The 22,239-nt window shown below is 41.8% G+C and overlaps 1 protein-coding gene across 3 annotated transcripts in view; it reads left to right on the plus strand.

Annotated features, from left to right (window-relative positions):
• AOPEP (aminopeptidase O (putative)) overlaps positions 1 to 22,239 on the plus strand; it is a 473,908-nt gene that overhangs the window by 93,903 nt on the left and 357,766 nt on the right. For all 3 annotated transcript variants that reach the window (XM_023735817.1, XM_004381324.3, XM_023735818.1), the window contains 2 exons: positions 7,482 to 7,635; positions 15,439 to 15,684. In XM_023735817.1, the coding sequence (XP_023591585.1) occupies positions 7,482 to 7,635; positions 15,439 to 15,684 (400 nt within the window). The remainder of the gene's footprint in view (positions 1 to 7,481; positions 7,636 to 15,438; positions 15,685 to 22,239) is intronic.

Raw genomic sequence — 22,239 nt, forward strand, 5'->3', positions numbered from 1 at the left:
AAAAAAAAAAAAAAAATGTTGAGGACTATATAGGAGGAAATCATGTTGAGCATTTAAAATATGAGTTTGAGTGATGTTTTCAGTACATTTCCAAAAATATCTCCATTATTTAACTTCAGACAAGACTGCAAGGAAGCAATGACAGCTCTAAAATATTTTTGCTGGACTCCACTCAGGTTCTGTTATTACTTTTGGTGTCTTACTTCCAAACTCCAGGTCATTGAAGGTTTCTGACTTTTTTTTTTTTTTTAAACAATCTACATTTCTCTCCCCTGATGCATCCGTTTGTGGCTTCCAGAGCAGGGACAGACATTCTGATAAAGGTGTGGCCTCGTGAGGGGATTGGGCGCTCCTTGTGACTTCCCAGGGACCGTGTGCAGCAATCTCACCAACACCTTGGACTGCATTAGCAGTGTTCTCTTTTGGAACCAGTTTTGGTTCCTGCTGTTTCCACAAAGTCTCATCTTGCCTGCTACTGGATGGATAGTATAAGCACCAGAAGCCAAAAAAAAAAACAAACCCACTGACTCATAGCAACCCTATAGGACAGAGTAGAACTGCCCCATAGAGTTTCCAAGGAGCACCTGGTGGATTTGAACTGCCGACCTTTTGGTTAACAGCAATAGCTCTTAACCACTACACCACCAGATAGGCAGCAAAAGCTCAGGCCAGAGGGTCAATGCAGAGCGCAGGGAGAAAGCCTATTGTGCATAGTGTTTCATTCCTAGAGAATTTCTTAATAGGATAGATAGTGCCTGCTCCTTATCTCTAAAGTGCGTCTTCCTTCTGATTTGCATTTGATCATTTTAATGGTATCTCAGAAACAAAAATGTCCTTCTGTTGAGGTTACCTTTTTTTTTTTTTTTAAATTGTGCTTTATGTGAAAGTTTGTAGCTCAAGTTAATTTCTCATACAAAAAAATTATACACATATTGTTATGTGACATTGGTTGCAATCTCTATAGTGTGACAACACACTCCCCCTTTCCACCCTGGGTTTCTTGTGTCCATTCAGTCTGTTCCTGTCCCTTCCTTCCTTCTCATCCTGCCTCCGGACAGGAGCTGCCCATTTAGTCTCATGTATCTACTTGAACTAAGAGGCACACTCTTCACGAGTATCATTTTATGTTTTATAGTCCTGTCTAAACTTTGTCTGAAGTGTGGGCTTTGGGAATGGTTTTAGTTCTGGGTTAACAGAGAGCGTCCTGGGCCATAGTTTCGGGGGTCCCTCCAGTCTCAGTCAGACCATTAAGTCTGGTCTTTTTATGTGAATTTTAGTTCTGCACCCCGCTTTTCTCCCGCTCCGTCAGAGACTCTCTGTGACCATCATTGACTGCCCTGACAGGGAACACAACAGAGGTTACCTTTTAATTAATTGATTGATTAGTTTTATTTTTTTATATTAAAAATGCACATATTTAGAGAGTCAAATAGTTCTGCCCTCCTGTTTCTCCCTCTCCAGAGGTGCCTCTTTCACCTCTTTTAGCTGATTATTGGGTGTTTAACCTCCGTGCCCTTCAATAAGCTGCCCCATTCCTCAGTGCTGGTCTTCTCACTGTGGTATTTCTTTCCCCCACCCCCTCACACACATGCTCCCTTCTCCATATCCCCTCTTCCCAATTTAATTAATATCATAACTTTGGTTAGATCGATATTCTTCCTTTATATTATTTTATCTGTATTTGTTATTAAGAGCTGAGCCTTGTAGTAAATCTATGATTACCTTATCATTTCTGTACAACATGTTATTGTTTCTTGGAATTAATAATTCTTATTGCTTTTTTTTTTCATTTTCTATATATTTTCTATATATTCACCAATCCTAGGCTCTTTGAAAGTTGCTTAAATCTCCTTTCAAAACTCTCAGATATGTCAGATTTCCTCTCAATTTCATCTTCCTGAAGCAGCCTCTTCCGGGGCCCTTTAGCCTGCTCCGATGGGGATGGGGGTGCCCTCTCTACCAGGCACAGAGCTGGCTCCTGGGATCTCCCTTCTCCATCATTCTGCAGATTCCCTTTGCTTCTCTCCTGTGTTGGCTCACCCATCTTCTTCTTCCTTGGTTTACCACCTCTTTTCGAAGCACACTTTAGATACTCTGGTAGCTTTCAGAGAATAGGGTGTGTGGGAGGCACATTTTTTTGAAATCTCGTGTGTCTGAAAATGTCCTTATTATATGTGATTTTTTTTTTTCCTTCTATTTCTGGAAGCTTGTAGGATCTTGTCTTTGTCCCTAGGGTTCTAAATTTCCATAATGATGTATCTTGATGTGGGTCGATTTGTATCCGGTATGCTGGAATTGTGGGCCCTTTCAATCTGGAAACTCTTGTCTCCTTTAGTTTGGTGAAATTTTCTTGAATTTTTAAAACTGTTTTTAATGGTTTTCTTTGTCTTTTTTTTTTTTTTTCTGGAGTTTCTATTACTTGGGTATTGGACCTCCTGAACTGGTTTTCTATTTTTCCCCTCTCTGCTCCTTTTTGTGTCTTTTTTTTTTCCTTTCTGCCCTACTTTCTGGGAGATTTCTTCAGTCTTATATCCCATCCCTCTTACTGAGTTTTTCTTTTCTATCATGTTTTAAATTTTCTTTATCTCTGAATGCTCCTTTTTGATAGTCTACTGTTCTTGTTTCAGGGCTGCAGTAAATTCTTTTAACTCTGAGGGTTTGTATGAATGTTTGTTGAAGTTTTTCTTCCCCTCGCATGGTCACTGTCCTCCAGATTGCTTGTTTCTGTTTGTTTTGGTCTCTCAGTTTTGCACTAGGGGCTTTCTAAAGATGTCTGGAGGCCTTGGTTTGTCTGCACACATTTAAGAGTAGGGGACTAAAATGCTGATTGGAAGCTCTGAGTGCATAAATGGGGCCTGTCAACCATGAGCTTGACTGTAGGCTGATTTTCTTTGTTACTTAGTGCTTCTGGAACAGAAATTTATTTTTTTTTGCAATTATAGACGTTAGAAGTCCAAATCAGAGCCTCGGCCATGTCTACTCCTTCCTCATTGGTAATTCCAGGAGTTCCTTGGTTCCTTAGTGATCCTTACATGGCATTTGCCTTCCCCCATGTGTGTGTGTATGTCTGTTTATCTGTCTGTGCTATTCTTTATATAACTCAGATGTGATTAGTTTAGGATCCACCCTACAATGCTATGACCTCAACTGATTGATTACATTACATTAGGTTGCGTTATTGGAGGTGATTACATTACCTTGCATTAGATGTAACATAACTGGTTTGTGATCAGCTGTTAACCTAAAGGTTGGCATTTGAACCCACCAAGTGGTGATGTGGAAGAAAGGCCTGGTGATTTGCTTCTATAACAATTACAGCCAAGAAAACCCTCTGGGGCAGTTCTACTCTGTAATACATGAGTTGCCATGAGTTGGAATCGGCTCAACAGCAATAGGTTTGGTGGTCTTTTTTCTAAAAAAGTCATTATGTTTTATTGTGCTTATGCTCCTGTGATTGTGCAAACTTTGTGGATGTGACTCATTAGAGGTTTCCTCTTTAGTAGAAAAATATTTTTTAAAATTGTGCTTTAGGTGAAGATTTACAGAACAAATTAGTTTCTTGTTAAACAACTAACAAACATATTGTTTTGTGACTTTGGTTGCCAACCCCACGGCATGTCAACACTCTCCCCTTCTTGACCTTGGGTTTCCCATTTCCATTCGTTCAGCCTTCCTGTCCCCTCCTGCCTTCTTGTCCTTGCCCCTGAGCTAGTGTGCCCATTTATTCTCATATACGTGGTTGAGCTATGCTTATTATTGTTTGTTTCATGGGCCTGTCTAATCTTTGGCTGAAGGGTAAACCTCAGGAGTGACTTCAGTACTGAGTTAAAAGGGTGTCCAGGGGCCATACTCTTGAGGTTTCTCCAGTCTCTGTCAGGCCAGTGAGTCTGGTCTTTTTTTAGTTAAAATTTTGTTCTACATTTTTCTCCAGCTCTGTCCAGGACCCTCTATTGTGATCCCTGTCAGAGCAGTCAGTGGTGGTAGTTGGGCACCATCTAGTTGTGGTTTTTTGGTTTTTATTTGCATTATATTACTTTACATTAGCTCTCATCCACAGGTATAGGGGTTAGGATTACTAGCACATATTCTGGAGGGGACACAATTCAATCCACACACTGATCATAGAAAACCTCAATGTCAGTGTTTTTAGGTTTCTTCTCTTGGACAGCTCAGGTTCCTTCAGTTTCCTGCCTGGAGGGTGAAAGCTTGGCTGCCAGCATTCTGGGAACCAGGTAAAGGAAGATGGCAGAGGCCTCCATATCCAATATGCATATGTTCATCTGATCCCATTCATTTGCCTTCAGCTGTGCCCTCTCCTCCAAGTCCAGAGGCCCTCTCTTAGGGAAATGAACTTCCAGCTATTTGCTGGGATGTTTGGTGGGGTAGGAAAATTGTCTAGGTGTGCAGAGTTGGGAGGGCCATCTGACTGTTACTTGGACAGATGTTCAGCCAGTCCAGCTTAGTTTAGTACCTCTACCACCTCCAGGTCTCTTGGGATTTCTAGGGTGTTAGATGAGGTGGTTCTTGTCTTTCCCCACTGCTAACTTAGAATTCAGGTCTGCTGTATCATTTGCCATTTTTCTATCTGCATTCTAGCTTCCTAAATTTTGTGACAATTGTCTCTTCTTTTATTATTCCTGTTCTTGTTGGTTCCATGCCTTAAAAAAAATCCTTTTACTGTTCTTTAATGGGGTTTTGGGAGGAAGCAAAGGTAGCCTCATGCATTCAATCTTCTGTGTTTACCTGAAAGCCTCATCGTTTCTATTTATTTACTGAACTTCCAAGTGTCTGAATTTTTTAAAGGCAAAATCCAATGGCCCACGATAAATACCCTGAAGCATTCTTCAGAGAAAGAATGACCAGACCACAGCCCTTTGATTAAAAGAATTTATTTTTTCAGGATTATTATTTTTTAAAACCAAGATTGAGGGTCAAGATTTAGTTCCTTGCCCACAACTTTTTTCCTTTTCTTCCATCTGCACGCCCTTCTCCAGCTCTTATTGGGTTGTCTTGCCCAAATTCAGGTTCTTCATGAAGCAATCATAGTGAGGCATCTGGTTGTAGAGAATGAGGTAGTTATAGGAAGGTGGAAAAACGAAGGAGGTAGGTGCAGTACAGCATGTCATATCAGAACCATGTCATCCTTTTATCAAGCCCGCTAGGACTGTCCCTGCCCTATTCTTCCTGGCTTAGGAGTAGAGCAGCAATTCTCTTTAAAGCTGTGGCTTTCCTTCAAGCCTACTAGAAGTTACACACATCACTGGATTGGCTCTAGCACTGCTGGATTTTGTCATCCCTTTAAGGAGGAGCATGCATTCAACTTCTCAGTCAGCTATTGTCTTAGTTACCTAGTGCTGCTGTAACAGAAATACCACAAGTGGATGACTTTAACAAAGAGAAATGTATTTGCTCACAGTCTAGGAGGCTAGAAGTCCAAATTCAGGGTGTTAGCTCCAGGGGAAGGCTTTCTCTCTCTGTCAGTTCTGGAGGAAGGTCTTTGTCATCAATCTTCCCCTGGTTGAGGAGCTTCTCAGCACAGGGACCCCAAGTCCAAGGGATGCACTATTCTCCTGACTCTTGTTTTTTGGTGGTATGGGGTCCCCCTGTCTCTCCGCTCGTGTCTCTCTTTTATATCTCAGAAGAGATTGATTTGAGACATAATCTAATTTTCTAGATTGAGTCCTGCCCTATTAACATAACTGTCTCTAATCCTGCCTCATTAACGCCGTAGAAGTAGAGTTTACAACACATGGGAAAATCACATCAGATGACAAAATGGTAGACAATCACATAATGCTGGGAGTCTTGGCCTAGCCAAGTTGACACACATTTTTGGGGGCCACAATTCAATCCATAACAGGTATAGAGTGGCCATTCTGATTCCAGAAACAGGATGAAGCTTATAAGCATGCTTGAGAGAATGGCTGTCTCTGTGAGGGGTTTCCAACAGTTCTGAGCAAGCCCTTCTATATTCCTCCTTCAAGTACCTCCTCTAATGACTTCTGAACTTGAATTTCACTGGATATCATATTTTTCCTTAAATTTAAGTCTTTGTTTTCTATTTAAAAATGTATTGTTCATTGGAGTAGTTCTGTACTGTATTTCTTTGAATCTAAGCTGGTAGAACTTCAGGGGATAAATAAATAATGGCCCCTATTGCCTTTCTGAATTTAGAAATTAGTTGAGAAACAAAAGAACTAAGCAGATAGAGATATAATCTAACCATTATTATTTATTTTTACTGGTAAAGCACTCTGAGTAATGTTGTGTGACGTCTGTTGGCCAATATGGGCAGGTTAATATTTTGACCTTGAGTTTGATATCTACTCACTGACCAAATTGGACAACCACAGGCCACTGCATGGGTGTTTAATCCTCTAAAACTTAAAGTAAGAAGAATATCTCTTGCAAAGGAATTTTTAAGGGGGCTGAAAGAGCAGCCAGGGGTATTACTCTAATGGAAGTTCCTCCACTTGGGACTATGAGGCATGGAGAATGTGTTCCTTGTAATTTAAAGTGATATCAATCCCCCTTAAGACACACCATCAAGTTTATAGCAGAGGCTCAGAAAAGAAAAAATACGGCATTAGTCAGCTTATATGACATATTCAGATTTTAAGAACATTAAAATTATTTTTAAAGTGCCTTCTTAGGATTGAGGGAAGTATTGTATGGCAAGTTATCAATCATTCATCCCTGTGATAACAGCCTCCTCTGAGGTTTGGACTAAGTGGAGAACACATCTAGACTGGGCTGGAAGACCCACTGTACTCCCAGCTCTGTTACGAACTAGTTGGGAGTCCTTGACTCATTGCGCCTCTCTAGGCCTGTTTTTCATCTGCTAAATGAGGAGTAGGGACCAGCCCAATGCATGCACAGACAAAAAGGTTGGGAGGGGTAAGACCTGAACTCCCACAGCTAACTAGTTTCAGAGTTGGGACTAAAGCATAGGTGTCTCCCTTTGCTAGTCTCGTGTGTTTTCTTCTATATCCATTGTAGGTTGACGTGAATTATGTTTAGGCAAAGTAAGTGTAGTTATAGCATAGAAGTGATCATTCGTTTGTTCATTCAGTCATTCAACAGCCATCAGTTAAGCATCTTTTTTTGTGCCAGAAACTGTACTAGGCAATAAAGGTGAATAAGACGAGTTCTTGACTCTCTAGGCGCATCCCACCTGTACCCTTCTGTGTTTGCACCTGTGAGTGACCACCTCAGCCACCACCCTTTAAACCCTCACTTGAAGGGCTTCAAGCTGTTCCCTGGAAGAGACCTCAACTTCCTTGACTGCCTCGAAACTTACATCCCTCCTGTATTTTCCCTGAGACCTGTAATAATGCCCCTTTTGTCAACATGACTGACCTCCAAGAACTGGCTCGTACCAGCTTATCACAAGCTCTTCAAATGCCTAATAAGAAGAAATACAGAGTAAGGTCCAGAACCTTGTGTTGGCCTCATCATGGTTTTTCTCTTGGTGCTTCTAGGGTGCTCGAGTTGGCATTACTACGTAACCATGCCAATGCCAGCCTCCACCTTCACCATTGCAGTGGGATCCTGGGCAGAAATGCAGCCGGAAGCTTGCTTATCAGATGATCTGGCAGCAGGGAGAGCCTCCCCACCTCCCAAGGCCGACTTCAGGTTTGTGTTTGGGAACTTGCCGCAAAACAAGTACTTGAGGGAGCAGTGTGATACATTTCTTCCAAGCGCTGGAAATGTGAGTCATCCCTGCTGAGAAGCTTAACCAAAATATGATTAATCAAAGCAGGAAAAGCCCTACTGGGAAGGAAAGGGAGGTGAAAGGCAGAAATGTGGGCATATTGTTTATGCAGGAAGCAGGAGAGAAAAAAATAAGCATATATGAATTTCTCTGTGAAGTCAGGTGAAATACTTTTATTGGCATCTGGTTAAGTTGAAAGAATCCTCAGATTCAACATCCCCTTGCCCCCAGCCCCTACACCATTTCATTTGGGTTTTCAGTTCTTTGGATGAAAACATAACTTAATTAAAAAAAACTTTTTGTCCGATGGATTACTTTGTAACCACTCAGCTGTTTTGATTCCAGTGACTGCTGCTAGCATGGGATTTGTAGGGCCTGCCACCCTTGGTGGGGTTGGTCAGCGTCCTTAGAAGCACAGGGCACAATGATGCTTTCACAAGGCCATTGGATATTTACTTGCAGCCTCCCAAATGTTCAACTATGTCTCAGTTACCTAGTGCTGCTGTAACACAGATACTACACGTGGGTGGCTTTAAAGATAGAAATTTCTTTTCTCACAATTTTGGAGGTTAGAAGTCTGAATTCAGGGCGTGGCTCTAGGGGGAGGTCTTCCCTTGGCTATATCAGCTCCTAGGAGCTGCCAGCAATTTTTGCCATTCTTGGGCTTGTAGATGCATCTGTCTCCCGTCATCTGTCTTCTTCTTCCCTCTATGTGTGTCTCTGTGTGTGTCTGTTCTTTTTCTATAACTCAAAAATGATTAGGTTTAGGACCCACCTTACTCTTGTATGACCTCGTTAACATGACAGAAAAAAAACCCTATTTCCAAACAGGGTCATATTTACACGTACAAGCGTTAAGATTTCAATGCATTATTTGGTATGGAGTCGGGGACACAATTCAATCCAGAGCAAACAAGCTTTGGGAGCCAGAAAAGGGAGAAGAGGAATACACATAAGACACACAGAAGGGTGCTGGAACCAGGCACCTCTGCTTCATGCTTCACTCTTAGGACTTTTATACCCAGCTCCATTTAATCATTTTTCCTGTTTACAGAAAGTCACTAAGCCAGTGATTTCTGGTGGAGAAAGCCCAGAATAATGGTACAGATGTTTAGTTTATCCTTGAAAACCAACTAAGCTACATTCTTACTACAGATTCCTTACGTGTTGGGTTTATTTCACCATGATACTTTCATCCTTACTGCAGTGCCCATAGTGGTTGCTATCTTTAGGGGATGAAGCCACTGTGCCTTCTCTTAGGACAGACATGTCTTATTGCCTGCATTTTGCTCTTTAGGGGAGAGGAGGTAATTTCTACTTCCTGCTCAGTGACTTGCCTATTTTGGAATGTCTTCCCTGAGCTGTATAGGATATCCTAGATTGTTTACTGAATTTTACTTATGCACTCTCAAGGGAAGAAGAGAGTTGTGGGTGGAAGTGACATATTTTACTTTCATGCAGGAACATTTAATTGGGGTATGAGACCCTCTAGCACTCTATTCCCCTACTTCTGTGATCATGGAGTAGGCCTTGTATTGTGATTGTGGGCAGCCTATACTTCTGAGAGAGTCATTTGAGAGTCACTTGGATCCACAGTGGACTTGGTAGGAGCAAGAAATAAACTTTTTTGTGTTAAGCCACTGAAACATTGGGGTTGTTTGTTACTGCAGCATATGCTAGCTTATTCTTTATTGATACAGAAGCCACTGGATGTTTAAAATTAGGTAAAGTGTTGATCTAGATGTCATCTCATTTAGTACTGAGGACAAGTATGTCAGATAGGTAGGTTTCATTATTCTCATTTTATAGATAAAGATACTGAGGCCCAGAGAGTAACTTGCTCATATTCATGTACCTATTGAATAACAGTGTCTGGATTCAGGCCTGACTCCTAGAGAGGTGATTTAGAATCTCACCTGGGGACTTTTAAACAAACTGTACATGACATTCATGCTTCACCTGGCATGATGCACCTTTCTACCTGGAGAGTCACCACTGCCGTGATGGAGCTTGGAGCGCATTAATGTTGGAACAGAAGAACAGAAGTTTGAGTACTGCTTTTGAGCCTGAAGGTACCATTGTTACTGGCTGGATATGTCTCTTTGGGCAAGGCCATACTTTCTTGATCTGTAGAATGAAGACTTTGGAGGTTCTCAAATTCTTCATGGTAAAGAAATACTCTGCTCCTTACCTGAAGCCTCAAGATTGATCGATTGTTATAGGAGTGTATCAACTGAAAAATGTGTGTCTTGGGAAGGCTGGCGGAAGGCAAAGACAAAACTGTGTTATTTTGTCCTTCTAGCCATATTCCCAAGAGTTACAGGGTGGGGGAGTAGGCGGCAACCATTTCCCACGTGCTCTCTCTCATTTTCCCAGAAGCAGCTGAAATGGCTTTTCACTTTTTTTCATCCATAATTGTACAGAGAAGAGGATGTGACCAGATCAGTTAGGGACTCTGGGAAGAGCTGATGTCTAAAATTGCTGTTGAGGCTTAGGGGAAGGAGTAAATACTACCCTCTCTGTTTCTCCTGAGTTCAGAACCAGTTGAGAAACAGAAGGAGATCAAAACAAAGGTTTTGTCATAGACAGAAGCTGGACTGAAGGAACACTCAGGTGCAGTGCACTTTCTAATACTCCATTTCTGAATTAGACAAACTTATTCACCCAGTAACTGGCCCAGCTGGACCGCTGCCGGCCTTCACAGCCCAGGTGCACACCCTGCCTAACACATGGCTGAGAGCAGGCTGGAAAGTGCCCCTCTGTAGAGAAGTAGACTCAAAAAGAGAGAGCCCAGAGTGGCCGGCCAGTCAGATCGGTTGGGGATAGAGAGGTCAAGGGTGCTACTCTAGGGAAATCCTCGCATGGAAACTTGAGGCTTGGGGAGTAGCTTCCTCCACACTCCCTTCCATTTCTGAGATGCTATGACTAAGTTTTCCCTTTGTTTATCATTGTGCTTGTCCATCAAAAAGATACTGCTGATACAATAATAGCTTACATTTACTTAATCCTGCCCAGGGCACATGCTTCACGTGCTGTCTTTAGTCATCAGAGGGTGGCTTTGTGTTTTTATCCACTAAAGCTCTGGCTCCAAGCTCAGTTTGCCAACAAAGGTGCTCTTAAGTGCCAACCGCAGTGGTGTTTTTGGTTATACTCACATCTGGTCCCCCTTCCCTTCCCCAGCCCCCTTTCTACTTCAAACCTTCCTACCACCACCAGTTTAATTCATGTAAATGTAACTTTTATAGGGCCTTATATGCCACAAGCTTTCATTTGCCTAGAGTATTCATCTGGGTCCCAGAACTTTGGCTAAAGTATTGGTCACTGAACTTTTGATCACTGTTCATGTGGGCTAAATTATAGAGAGAACATTCTGTTTCCAGCTTGAGTCCCACACACACTCCAGCCCACGCTGGGTAAGCATTTTAGTAAATACATTTGTTATAAGGCACTTAGATAAACTGTCGAAAGTTTATTAATTTCATTAGGCTGCTGTAGAAACTTCTGCAACCACAGGGGAATCTTTGTATTATATTTAACTTCTTGAGGCCTTTGTTAAAGCATTGTCTTCACTTTGGGACCATACAGTTTAAGCATGGCATGGAAAGTTGGATGAAGTCCAGAGGAACTCAGCAAAAATGATTAAAGGCATGGAAAATCGGCACCACGAAGAAGAAGAAAAGGCAATGAAGTTATTCATTCTAAAGAAAAGAGTAGGTTAGAGGGTCTTCTTTATAGTTAAGCATATGAGAAGTTGCTTTGTGGACTTTGGGAGATGAGGCCCTGTTTCCATCTCTTTGCAAGTCTCAAAAGAAGGAATGATATATGTAAATCATAAGAAAAAATACTACTTAAACTATTTCCACTGTACCCTTCACCATGAAAGAAGCCTTTCTAGATCTTCCCAGCTTGATTTGATTTCTTAGGCCCTTGCTCCCCTATGGTGTTTTGGTTTGATGTCCCTGATTGCACAGATCTCATTTTGCTTTGTAATATACCGATTCCCCTTATAAAATGTACCTACATTTCAGACACTACATCTACATATATATGTCAGCATTGCCAATAAGGCTTTGGGGCTGGTGGTGGCATTTTGAACACTTGTGATTTTTAAGGTAACCAAACATCTACTCTGATTGTTAAAATATGTTAAGAAATTATGTCAACATTCTGTTGTGTCACTGTACTTACCAGAATGCTTAATTTTTTTTCTTCCAACTAAACTATAAATGCCTCCAAGGTAGGGTCTGAGACTCACTGTGTGTGTGGACTCTGCAGCACCCTGCAGGGAGCCTGAAAGCAGCAAGAATGCAGGAAGTATTTACTCAGTTAAATCAGGTTGAAGTGAGGAAGGGACTGTGAATAAAGGACATGCACTCCCGGGGAGACTTACATCGATTCCTCTGAACCTGTGACAGGGAAGCATTTGTGTCAGGTGGTCTCAGTACCGCCCAGTCTTGAAACAAGAGGACGGCTGAAGGGGAACCTCTTGAGGCAGTTTCCAATTTTGGGATTCTGAGTAAAACATGGTCACTCTTGCTCCTTGAAAAGGCCTCTTGCAAAATCATTTCAGGCCAGCAATCTTATAAGAGGTAATCAGGCAGCCACTGGCCTGGCTCCCAGCATTTACCAGCCTGACATATGTTTCACCAGTTCTTCCCACTCTTAGAAATGTTAATGGGCAATACTGACAGGAGGAGAAGGAAGCCAGAGGACCACGGAGCAGCTGAGCTGAGCTTCGGGAAAAGTCCAGCACCCAGATTTCCTCGAGAAGCATAATGAAGTATGTGTGGAAGGAGAGCCATGAGGGAGGAAGTGATGACTCATGATGTGATGGAAATAATAGATTGTAATCCATAGGGATGTTGTGTGGATTGATTGGAATAATGCACACAAAGTGTTCAGACAGTGCTCGGCACATAGCAAATGCTTAGTAAATGTGAGTAGTAGTTGTGGTAGGAGTTAGTGTTTATTATTGTTGTCATTAGTGTTACATGTTATTAATTAATAATTAATATTAATCTTCAGTGTAAAAATGTTCACTCTAATTATGAGTCTGGCAGAGGTATAAATATTTACAAATGCTTGATTTGTTGATGACATTGGGAGTATGTTGGAGCAGGTGCATATACGGAGGTGAACAACTGAAGATTAGTCTGAGAGGAAGATAAAGTGTCTTTGAGTTGACACTGGATCTATGGGAAACTATTCATGACTTTATAAAAGTACAATATTCCCTCAACTCAACAGGCACGTGGCCTTTGTATGAAGGGGGACTTGTGAGTTGTCAGAGAATAATGGTGCCAGAAGATTGGCCTTTTTGTTTTTTAAATTTGTTTATTTATTTTTTAAGGATAATTAACACACAACAAGATGCACAGATCGTGTTTGGCTTGATGGGTTTTTGACAGTTGTATACACCCTAAACCAGACAGTGGGCATTCTATCACCCGGGCAAGTTCCCTCATACCCCTTTCCAGTCAGTTCCTCCCCTCCCCTAGCAGCCACGTTTGTGACACCCGTATTCCAGACGAGGAAGAAGAGGCCCTAGATGCTGAGTTGCTTGCCTCAGGTCACAGTTAGCCAGTCTGAGGACAGCCGCTGAAGTCCAGGTTTCCTGATGCTCATGTTGAACCCACATGAGGCTTCCCTGATGCCTTTTCCAGTTTTATTGGGGCCTTGCTAGTCTCACTTGTCCATAGCTTGATTGCCTTAAAGTCCTGTGTTTTCTTCCAGACTTTGATTATGAAAAATGGTGCTAATTCACACAATTGGAATAGTTTTCATTACCTGGGTTAGTGCCATTCATGACCAGAGAGGATTTAACTCACCATTTTCCCTTTGAATAAAATGGCTTTTGTGGTGTGTCTTTGACTACCTTAATCTATTCTCTGACTTTGGGGTTCTTGGCTACAAGAAATAATCTTGCCCCATGGTGTATTTCTAGATAAGCCAATGGAATACCTCTTTGCAAAATTGTACTTTGGTAGATAAAATTTAAACTTATGCCCCACCTCTACACTTCCAGCTTCCGCATTATTTAACGTGTTTCTGAAAGCTTTTCAATAGAGGTATAAGCTTAAATTAATACAGTGCGTTATAATACCAGCTGCTGACAAGTCAACTCTGAGTCATGGTGACCCCATGTGTATCAGAGTACAACTGTGCTCCATAGGGTTTACGATGGCCGATTTTTCAGAAATACATCACCAGCCTTTCTTCCAGGATGCCTCTGGGTGAACTTAAACCGCCAGCCTTTCGGTTAGCATCCAAGCATGATAACCGTTTGCACCACCCAGGGACTCTATAGTGCATTATATACCTATGTAAATGCATTAGGAAAACGTATTTTGGCCAATTCAGTTGATGGCTTTTTGTACTTTGTGAGACCTTTAATTGAGTTGATCCACCTGCACTATTTGTCATTAGGTGGACATACAACCTTTTCAGTTATGTGTTTACCAACAGGCAACTTTACTCACTTTTTCCAGAAAACAAGGTGATCAGGTATTTGGCTAGATTTCAATGTCAATAATTGTATTTTTCCTTGCACCTTATCCTGGCAGGAGTTTTCGTGGGTCTCCATCCATTTTTCTTACTCTCAGCGGTGGTGAAATGGGTGCTGGAAGCTGTGTTCTAGCGAGCAAGCTGGTGGTGGGCAAGGCGTATTGACATAGCTGCGTGGCTCTCTGGAGAGCTGGGCTTGGGTGAGTGAAAGGCACTTCATCATTGTGAGAGGAATTATGGTTGCAGTCTGCCCATGTTGAGACATGCCAGCATCTTAAGGTTTTTCAGCATTCACCATGAATCTAATAAGCACTTATATATAGTTAGAATTGTTACTTGCAGTTTAAAATTAGAGGGGCTTTCCATTATGTTTGAATAAAGGGCATGTTAACAGGTGGAAAAATAGACTGTTCCCTTTGATCTGGCTGTATTTGGATAGATAAGTTCTCTTGAGGGATGTGAGTCAAGTTAGAGGAATTTTTTTTTTCAGCGCTGCCTTTAATGGGATAACTGGCAGTGGTCATATGGTGTGGGCTGGGCTCTGATGTGTTTCCTTAAATGGTTGGCTCCGTTAAATTTGTAATGAAAGTGAATTGGGAGCAAATTGTATCAAAAGTACCTTTACATTCTTTAACAGTGCAACTTTTGATGGCCCTTCTAAAGAATGGTTAGATTACTTTCAGTAAGATGGTTTTTATTCTCTTAAGAAGTTTGAACCTGTACCGTCATTTGGTTAACTGTTCTACTTGAGTCCAAGTCTTTTATTCTAGGAAATTCCAGAGGGGAATCTTTAATTTAGCTGTACCATCCCTCCCTTTCTGAGTTACGAATTGTCCACTGATTTGGAGAAGACTTTTCCCATGGTGGTATTTGCAAACACATTACTGAGGGCAGAAATTGTGTTTTATTTTAGTAGGGTGTTCTTTTGTTGTTTTGGGTCTTGGGTTTTCCCGTTTGTTCTAAAATAAGACTTTACTACTTTCACTTAACTTAGATTGAAGCTTCAAAATCAGTCCAAGCACATCAATAATTATCTTGATTTGTAATTTTTCACCACTGCACAGAAACAAACAAGCCAGGAATACAAATGATGAGTCTTTGCTTGTGAGCCCATCTGAACCACTGTCTGCTAGAAGCCGGCCATGTCTGCGAGAGTTCCTCACCTCCCCAGGAAGAAGAATAAACGAAGTGTATCTGTTTCTTTTTTTTGTGTTTCCCAGGTATACTGGTGCTTGCAGTCACATGGAATATCCCTGCCGCTTCCAGAATGTTTCTGCCACCACCCAGGACATCATTCCTCATCGCGTCTTTGCCCCAGTGTGCCTCAGAGATGCCTGTCAGGAGACCCTTCTGCAGCTGATCCCTCCTTGCCTCTCAGCAGCACATTCTATCCTGGGAACACACCCGTTCTCCAGGTTGGATGTACTAATCGTCCCTGCCAACTTTCCAAGTCTGGGGATGGCCAGGTATGTTGTTCCAATGTGGCATTTGGAGATCATGCATTGCTAATCCCTTGACTATTTCTTGCTTTCCCCGAGATCTATCTGAGTTGTCATTTGATCAGGATGAAAGGGCCACGGTCATTCATGCTTGGACATCTCTCTCATTGCTGCCTTTAGGGACAGTTCTCTTGTAGGTTCTACCACACATGAGTGTTTGGGTGCCACGGGTTCGGTTCAGCCTGCCGTGAACATAAAGAGCTCACATTGCTGCTAGGCTTTGAGAACACATCGTGCTCCCAGAGTGATGGCTGCTGGATCACAGTTGACCTGTGGTTGTTAGAGCACAATGCCAGTGTGCCCAAGGTCGTAGCTCTAGTCTCTGGGCACGGCAGTGCAACTTGGTCCCAGGGCCATGGGCTTCTTGCCTAATCCTGACCAGCTGTGCCATCCATTCACGCCATTGGTCACAAGGGCAACTACTTGAGAGCCTCTGTGTCAGAGAGACTGAGGGTGGATCAGTGTAAATCCATCAGCACTGTTAAAAAACAGCTCACAGCAGATGTCTTTCTTAAGGGGTGGGGTGAGGGGGTCACTTGTCTTGTTACCACTTTTTAATACAATAAATGGTATATCCTTATTGTTGCCTCAACTTAGTCCCTTCAGAAATCAAAATCTGCAAGCTGAACCTTTTCACTATATATTATTTAACCCTAAAATCCATCCATTAATGTTACTCTTCCATTCAGGCACGGGTGGCTGTGTTTTCCTGAGGAAAGATAGGGAATGTATGCAGGGTTTTACTTGGTTCTATTTCTATTTGAAAATCTTAATCATTAACAGTAAATATGCTTGACTAAGAGTGGGAAAAATAAGCTCATCAAAACATGTGACTTTCAGTTTTTCCCCATTAGTCAAGGAAATTCCTGCTGCCAATTAATTTCCATGCTTTTGAGCAGCTGTCATTTGTGGCATTTTCCCTGAAAACTGCACACATTCTTAATAAAACCCCCGAGTAGAAAAGAACTGACCGAAACTTTTGCTTTTGATCTTTTACTACGTACATATACTTTTTAAAAGCTGGTGGGCTAGCCTTAATCCTTGAGGAGGTCTGAGAAAGTCATTTGGACAGATTTTTATCCTGTTTTTATTTATGAAGGTAATAGGAGTGTGGAAACTAGGATAATTACATATATTTGGTTATGTACATCATGTAATTGTCTTGCATGTCTATATATAGAGTTTGTCTGAAGGGGCCTTCTTTGGTCCCTTTGAAGAGTCCACTGGACTTAATTTAAGCAGAATTATTATTTTTCTTTTGTTTACAACGTTGAGGGGTCATATTTATTTGGGAGTTTTTAGCACTTTATGAGAGTTGCCCTTTTTCAGGCCCTATTTGTTAATAGTTCCAGTTCTGGTCTGAGGGAACTGGAAAGGCAGAATACTTTTCATACAGAGGACCTTATTTTCTGTATCTCCTTCCTGACATCAGTCTGCCAAAACCAGAATTCATTGACTTGCAGACCATTCTATAAAGCTTCTCTTTTCAAGTTTGCATGCCCAAGCAGGTAGGCTGTGTGTTTGCTGCTTTTTGAGATATTTAAAGTGATTTAAACATGCTTAACTGTGTATTTTTAAAGTAAGCCTAAGTGCCCTCTGGCCAGATGGTACTGGGCAAAAATGTGATGTGATAATAACCGAGCAGCAACAAGACTGCTTTTATGCTGAAAAACAGGCAACCCGCACATTTAAAAATTTGTGGTTGTTTGTCAGATAGCTTTTTTTAAAAAATTTTTTTCTTGAAGTTTTTTTCTCTCTTTTTAGACTTGGAAATAAAGTCTGCCCTGGTCTAGATGTTTTCCTGGGCTTCGTTACTGCTCCCTGTCTTTGAGCTGTGGTCTCTTCCATGGCCAGCGATGCGGGGGGGGCACTCCGTTTTTCCCAAATGGGACTTAAATTGATTTCGCTTGCTCGGCTTGACTCTATTGAGATCCTGACACCTTGAGCCACATGCAGCCACATGAGTGGGGTTTATGACTCAGCTGGCTACTAAGGCCCTGTTGCTTATTTACGGTGAAGCCTTTGCTTGGGGTTCTGTAAAGCAAAGCTTGAACAAAAACAATGGTCAACTGAGAACCATAAACAGGAATAGAGAAAACCCAAGGCTGGGAGGGGCCACCCAAAAAGAGCTCCACACTGAAACTGGTCGAAACTGGCTGTTGTCCTGTTAGGTTTAATGCACTGAGACATCAGAGGATTTCTTGGCAAATTAAATGGCTCCTTTCTGGGTCCTTGCTTTATAAACGTGTATGCAGGGTCCAAAATTGCACACCTCTGGACTTCCTGAGGAGCTCTGATGGTGCAGTTGTTAAGAATGAGGGCTGCAAACCAAAAGGTTGGCAGTTCAAATCCACCAGCCACTCCTTGGAAACCCTATGGGGCAGTTCTACTCTGTCCTACAGGGTCATTATGAGTTGGAATCCACTGGGCAACAGGTTTGTTTTTTTTATACAGATTTCTTGAGTGATTCAGTCTTAATTGTAACAAATACCATTTTAGTATTTTTTGCTAAATGACATTAAACATTTCCACATGAACTAAAATAAGTAAACTATTAATAACCGTTTTTAAGATTTTAAAAAAAATTTTGGATGCTGCCTCTAACGATGCCACTGTATTTTAAATATGACGTGTCATAATTTGTGTGTAGAGGCTTCACACTCTCCTCCGATTTTGTGTTTGAGCCTGACTCTGACATTCGTACACATTTGTACAACTTGGATGTATGATAATGCCAAATCAGTTTCTAAGAAGGCAAAATAATACACAGTATTTTAGCATTTGGATTGTATTTTAAACACAGCAGTAACTACAACATGTATCAGTACCATGCTTCATGATTTTTGTTACCTTTTAAGGTAACAAAATGCCTGTCAGACCCCCTTCCTTTTCTGAATCCCTCTGCCAGGGGAGGGATGCTTTCATCATCTTCTGATTCTGAGAGCCATCCCTAGTTTGCCCCTAAGTCGCTCTGCTGGCAGCTCCATTCCCATACTTTTCTCATTTAGTAAGGGTGGGCTTTCTGGTTTTGGTTCATTTTAATTTCACTTCCTAAAAATGCCGAATCTGTTGTATCTGGAGCTGTGGAGTCTACGTTTCTTGGATTGAGTAATAGGATGTCTATACTATCAATGCATTTTAAATGAATCTCTAGTGTATACTCAGCTACCTTCATGTTGGCATAATTAGTACCCTGCCATTTTCCTTGTGCCCTCATATTTTTCTCAGGTGTGTTGGCTGGGGATTGACTGTGAGCCCAATTTCCAAGTCTTGAGAAATGCATGAAAGGAGTTCATCATCATGCTTACCCTCTGTGTTATAACAGTAATAATGTTAATGGAATAATATCCTGGGAGCAGATTCATACCAGTTCCTTAAAAATTAACGCCTCAGTCTTACCTCTGTATGTGTTCATAATAAACGCTTTGCTTCACCATTTGTCTTTTAGCAGTTCACAATTACATGTCACGGGGCATAATCAGGCTGGCAGAACTGCCTTGCTGACATCCAGATACATTCTTTTTTTTTCTCTTCTATTTCAAGAATCCCCTGTAAATTATTTCAGAGTGCTTTTATGTTTAGAGCACAGAATAAGAAAGCCATGCCCTCTATTGCTCCGCTTTTCAGCTTCACCACTGGTCCTGCTTGGAAAGTTCAAAAGAAAATGGCAGCAGTGGTTGATGACTAGGCAACAGATTCTGCTTCAATCATTTTTCATTAGTTCCATCCAGAGTGTCTTGTTCTTTTGTTCATTGTTTTGTTTATTTATTCTTTTGTTCATTCTTTCAATAAATTTTTATTAAGCACATACTGTGTGCCAGGTAGTATTCAAGATGCTGAGTCTACAAGGTGAACAACATCGACAAGGTCTCTGTATGCCTGTAACTTACGTTTTGTCAGGGGAGACAAGTAGTATACATGAAAACAAATAATTAAGATGAGTGCTGTGAAGAAAATAAAGCCAAGCAAGAGACAGAGTGACTAGAGGGACGGGCAGCATAGTTAGTGGTGGGGAGGGAAAGGCTTCTTTAAAGAGGTGACATTTGCAATGAGACTAAAGAATGGGAAGGAGCCAGCCTTGTGGCAGTCTGGTGGAAGAGCAGTCCAGGCAGAGGAAGTCCAGTCCAAAGGCTCCAAGATGGGAATCACTGTTAGGTGGGTTGGAGGAGCAGAAAGAAGGCCAGTGTGCTGGAGGACAGCGCGCTTTTAGAATCACTTTCATTAGCCCCATCCTGAAGCTCACTGTGGGTGCCAGGAGATCCTCTGGACCCTCAGGGCTTGAACCATCTGAGCCAGCTGCACAGCCATATGAGGATGAATGATGGCGCGCCACTAAGAAATGGCAGAGGATCAGTGGGGATGTATCATTCCAAGCAGCCAGGGTTGTGGGAGAGAGCCACAAGAGAAGTCAAATCTCTCTTGGGATCAAAGGTGCCATCCCATCCCATCCCATGACCGCTTAGTTAGAACCACACTTGGCATAGCAACTGCTGTCCTTGAGCAGAATTCTTCATTTGCTGGACGTCTCAGAGCACATGGCACCCAGACTAGCAGCTGTCCTAGAGATGCGAGACGTCTGATCTCCTATCGCCACATTTCCTTCCCCAATGGCTGCCGATTGATTCCTTGCAAGTTTTTTTGACCCAACAGTAGGTCACAGGGAGGGAGGCTGTGTTTATATATTTGCTCATCTTATTTTTTAAGTTCTTTTTTTTTAAACTGAACAAAATAGGATTGATAAATAGCATTAGAGAACAATGATCAATTACTTAAATATCTTCAGTGCACTTCCATAGTAGAGAAAGACTATAAGGCTCCCTGTTACTCATGGCTTGTTCTTAAAAGGTTTGATTGTGCAACAAAAGGCTTCTGAATGTTTACACAGTTCCTGATGATTGCATGCACAATTTTCCTAAGTTCCTCAATTTGTGAATAAACGGTGTGCACATACATGCCCAAGAATGAACGTAACCAGCTTTTCCCTCCACCCCCTCCTCCTGGGGTTAGACTGGGTGTTGTCCTGTTTATTCTTATCTCCCAGCCAATGTGTAATAGAATAAGCAAAACATAACATGCTGGTACAAAGGGCCTGTTGTTTTCAGCCTTCTAATTGTGCTCCTCTCTGCCAGGGAAGGAAGTGGTCATAAATTTCTGTCATTATCTTAAGGAGCAAGGTTTCACAGCTTTGGGAATTTTTCTTTGCTTGTTCTTTGTTTTCTTTTCCTTGAATTTTTGATCCCCCAAACCAAAACCACCATACCTTCAAACATTCCTTCTTTACGTTTCAAGTGATATGACCCTGTGATTTCAAGGCAGGATGCAATGGTAGTGATTCTTGCCTTCAGGAATACAATTTTGAGCCTTAAATTAGTCTGTCTTTCAATGTACCGGAGCTGCCAACTCTGCTTTCTCTCATGAACTGAGGATCTTGGGGTTTGTGTGTGGGTTTTGTTTTTTGTTACTGTTATTGTTTGTCTTCCAGTCTTTAATAAATTCTCCAACTTCTTTCTGCATGGATTGTTTAAAAAAAAATTTTTTTTTTGAAAGGGCATTTCCTTCCCCCTTTTTCCAGTATAACTCTTCTCTGTTTTTTCGAACAGGTGGGTGTGAATGATAGAAAGCAGCTCATACCATCCTTCTTTTTTCTTCTGTGAAGTTTTAATCCTTTGTTTACTGGCAGCCCTGCTGTTGCTGTAGAGATGAACAAACAGAACGAGTCGTGAGTAATGAGGTGTGTGCAAGACGTGTATGCCCTCAGACTCGTCCCCGCGTTGCTTCCCTTGTGTTCAGTGTCTCCATTTTGTTTTCTATGTCTGTGTTTCTTCTTGAGAAAATTATTTGACTTTGCTTCCCTCCTATCTTGTATAGAGGGGCTTTCCCCTTCTAGATGTGTTCTGGTTCTCTCATTTTTCTTTCTTGAAATAGTAACTGGTATTCAGAAGTGATGTTTTCTGGGTCCCTGAAAGCTCTCGGTCATGGTTACTTTGTTGGTCTTCACAGTACCAGTTTGTACTCAGCAGGTAGTGAGAATGTGGGTGCTTTCCATTTTTTACAGAGCAGGTGAATAGAGGATACATGTACCCAAGTCCACTCAGAGCCAGGAAGTCAGAAGATGAGTAAAATGGCCTCATCTTGGGACGGCTCTCAGCGTCTGAGGGTTCAGATTTAAGCACAACTCATCTGTAACTCTCTCTAGGGGTATATACTATATTTTTACACAAATAATGCACGCCTTCTGTGTTTGTTTGCCAGCTGCGCCCTCCCTCCATGAGGCACCCTTGCAAGTGCTGCCATGCCAATCCTTTTCCACATGTTGCTATAAAGAGATTAGCATAGGGTGCTTATGAAAATACCTCATGGGGAGAGGGTGTGGCCGGCAAACAAATGCAGAAGGCACAGGTTATTTGCATAAAAATACAGTATATTTGCTTCAGGGTCTCCCCATGGAAATCATAGTGTCCTGGTATCTACTTGAAGAAGGGCATTCACTACGGGCTCATTTTGAGGCAGCCTTAGAATCTG

The sequence above is a fragment of the Trichechus manatus genome, unplaced genomic scaffold (assembly GCF_000243295.1).
Source record: "Trichechus manatus latirostris isolate Lorelei unplaced genomic scaffold, TriManLat1.0 scaffold00082, whole genome shotgun sequence".
NCBI classification, from domain to species: Eukaryota; Metazoa; Chordata; class Mammalia; order Sirenia; family Trichechidae; genus Trichechus; species Trichechus manatus.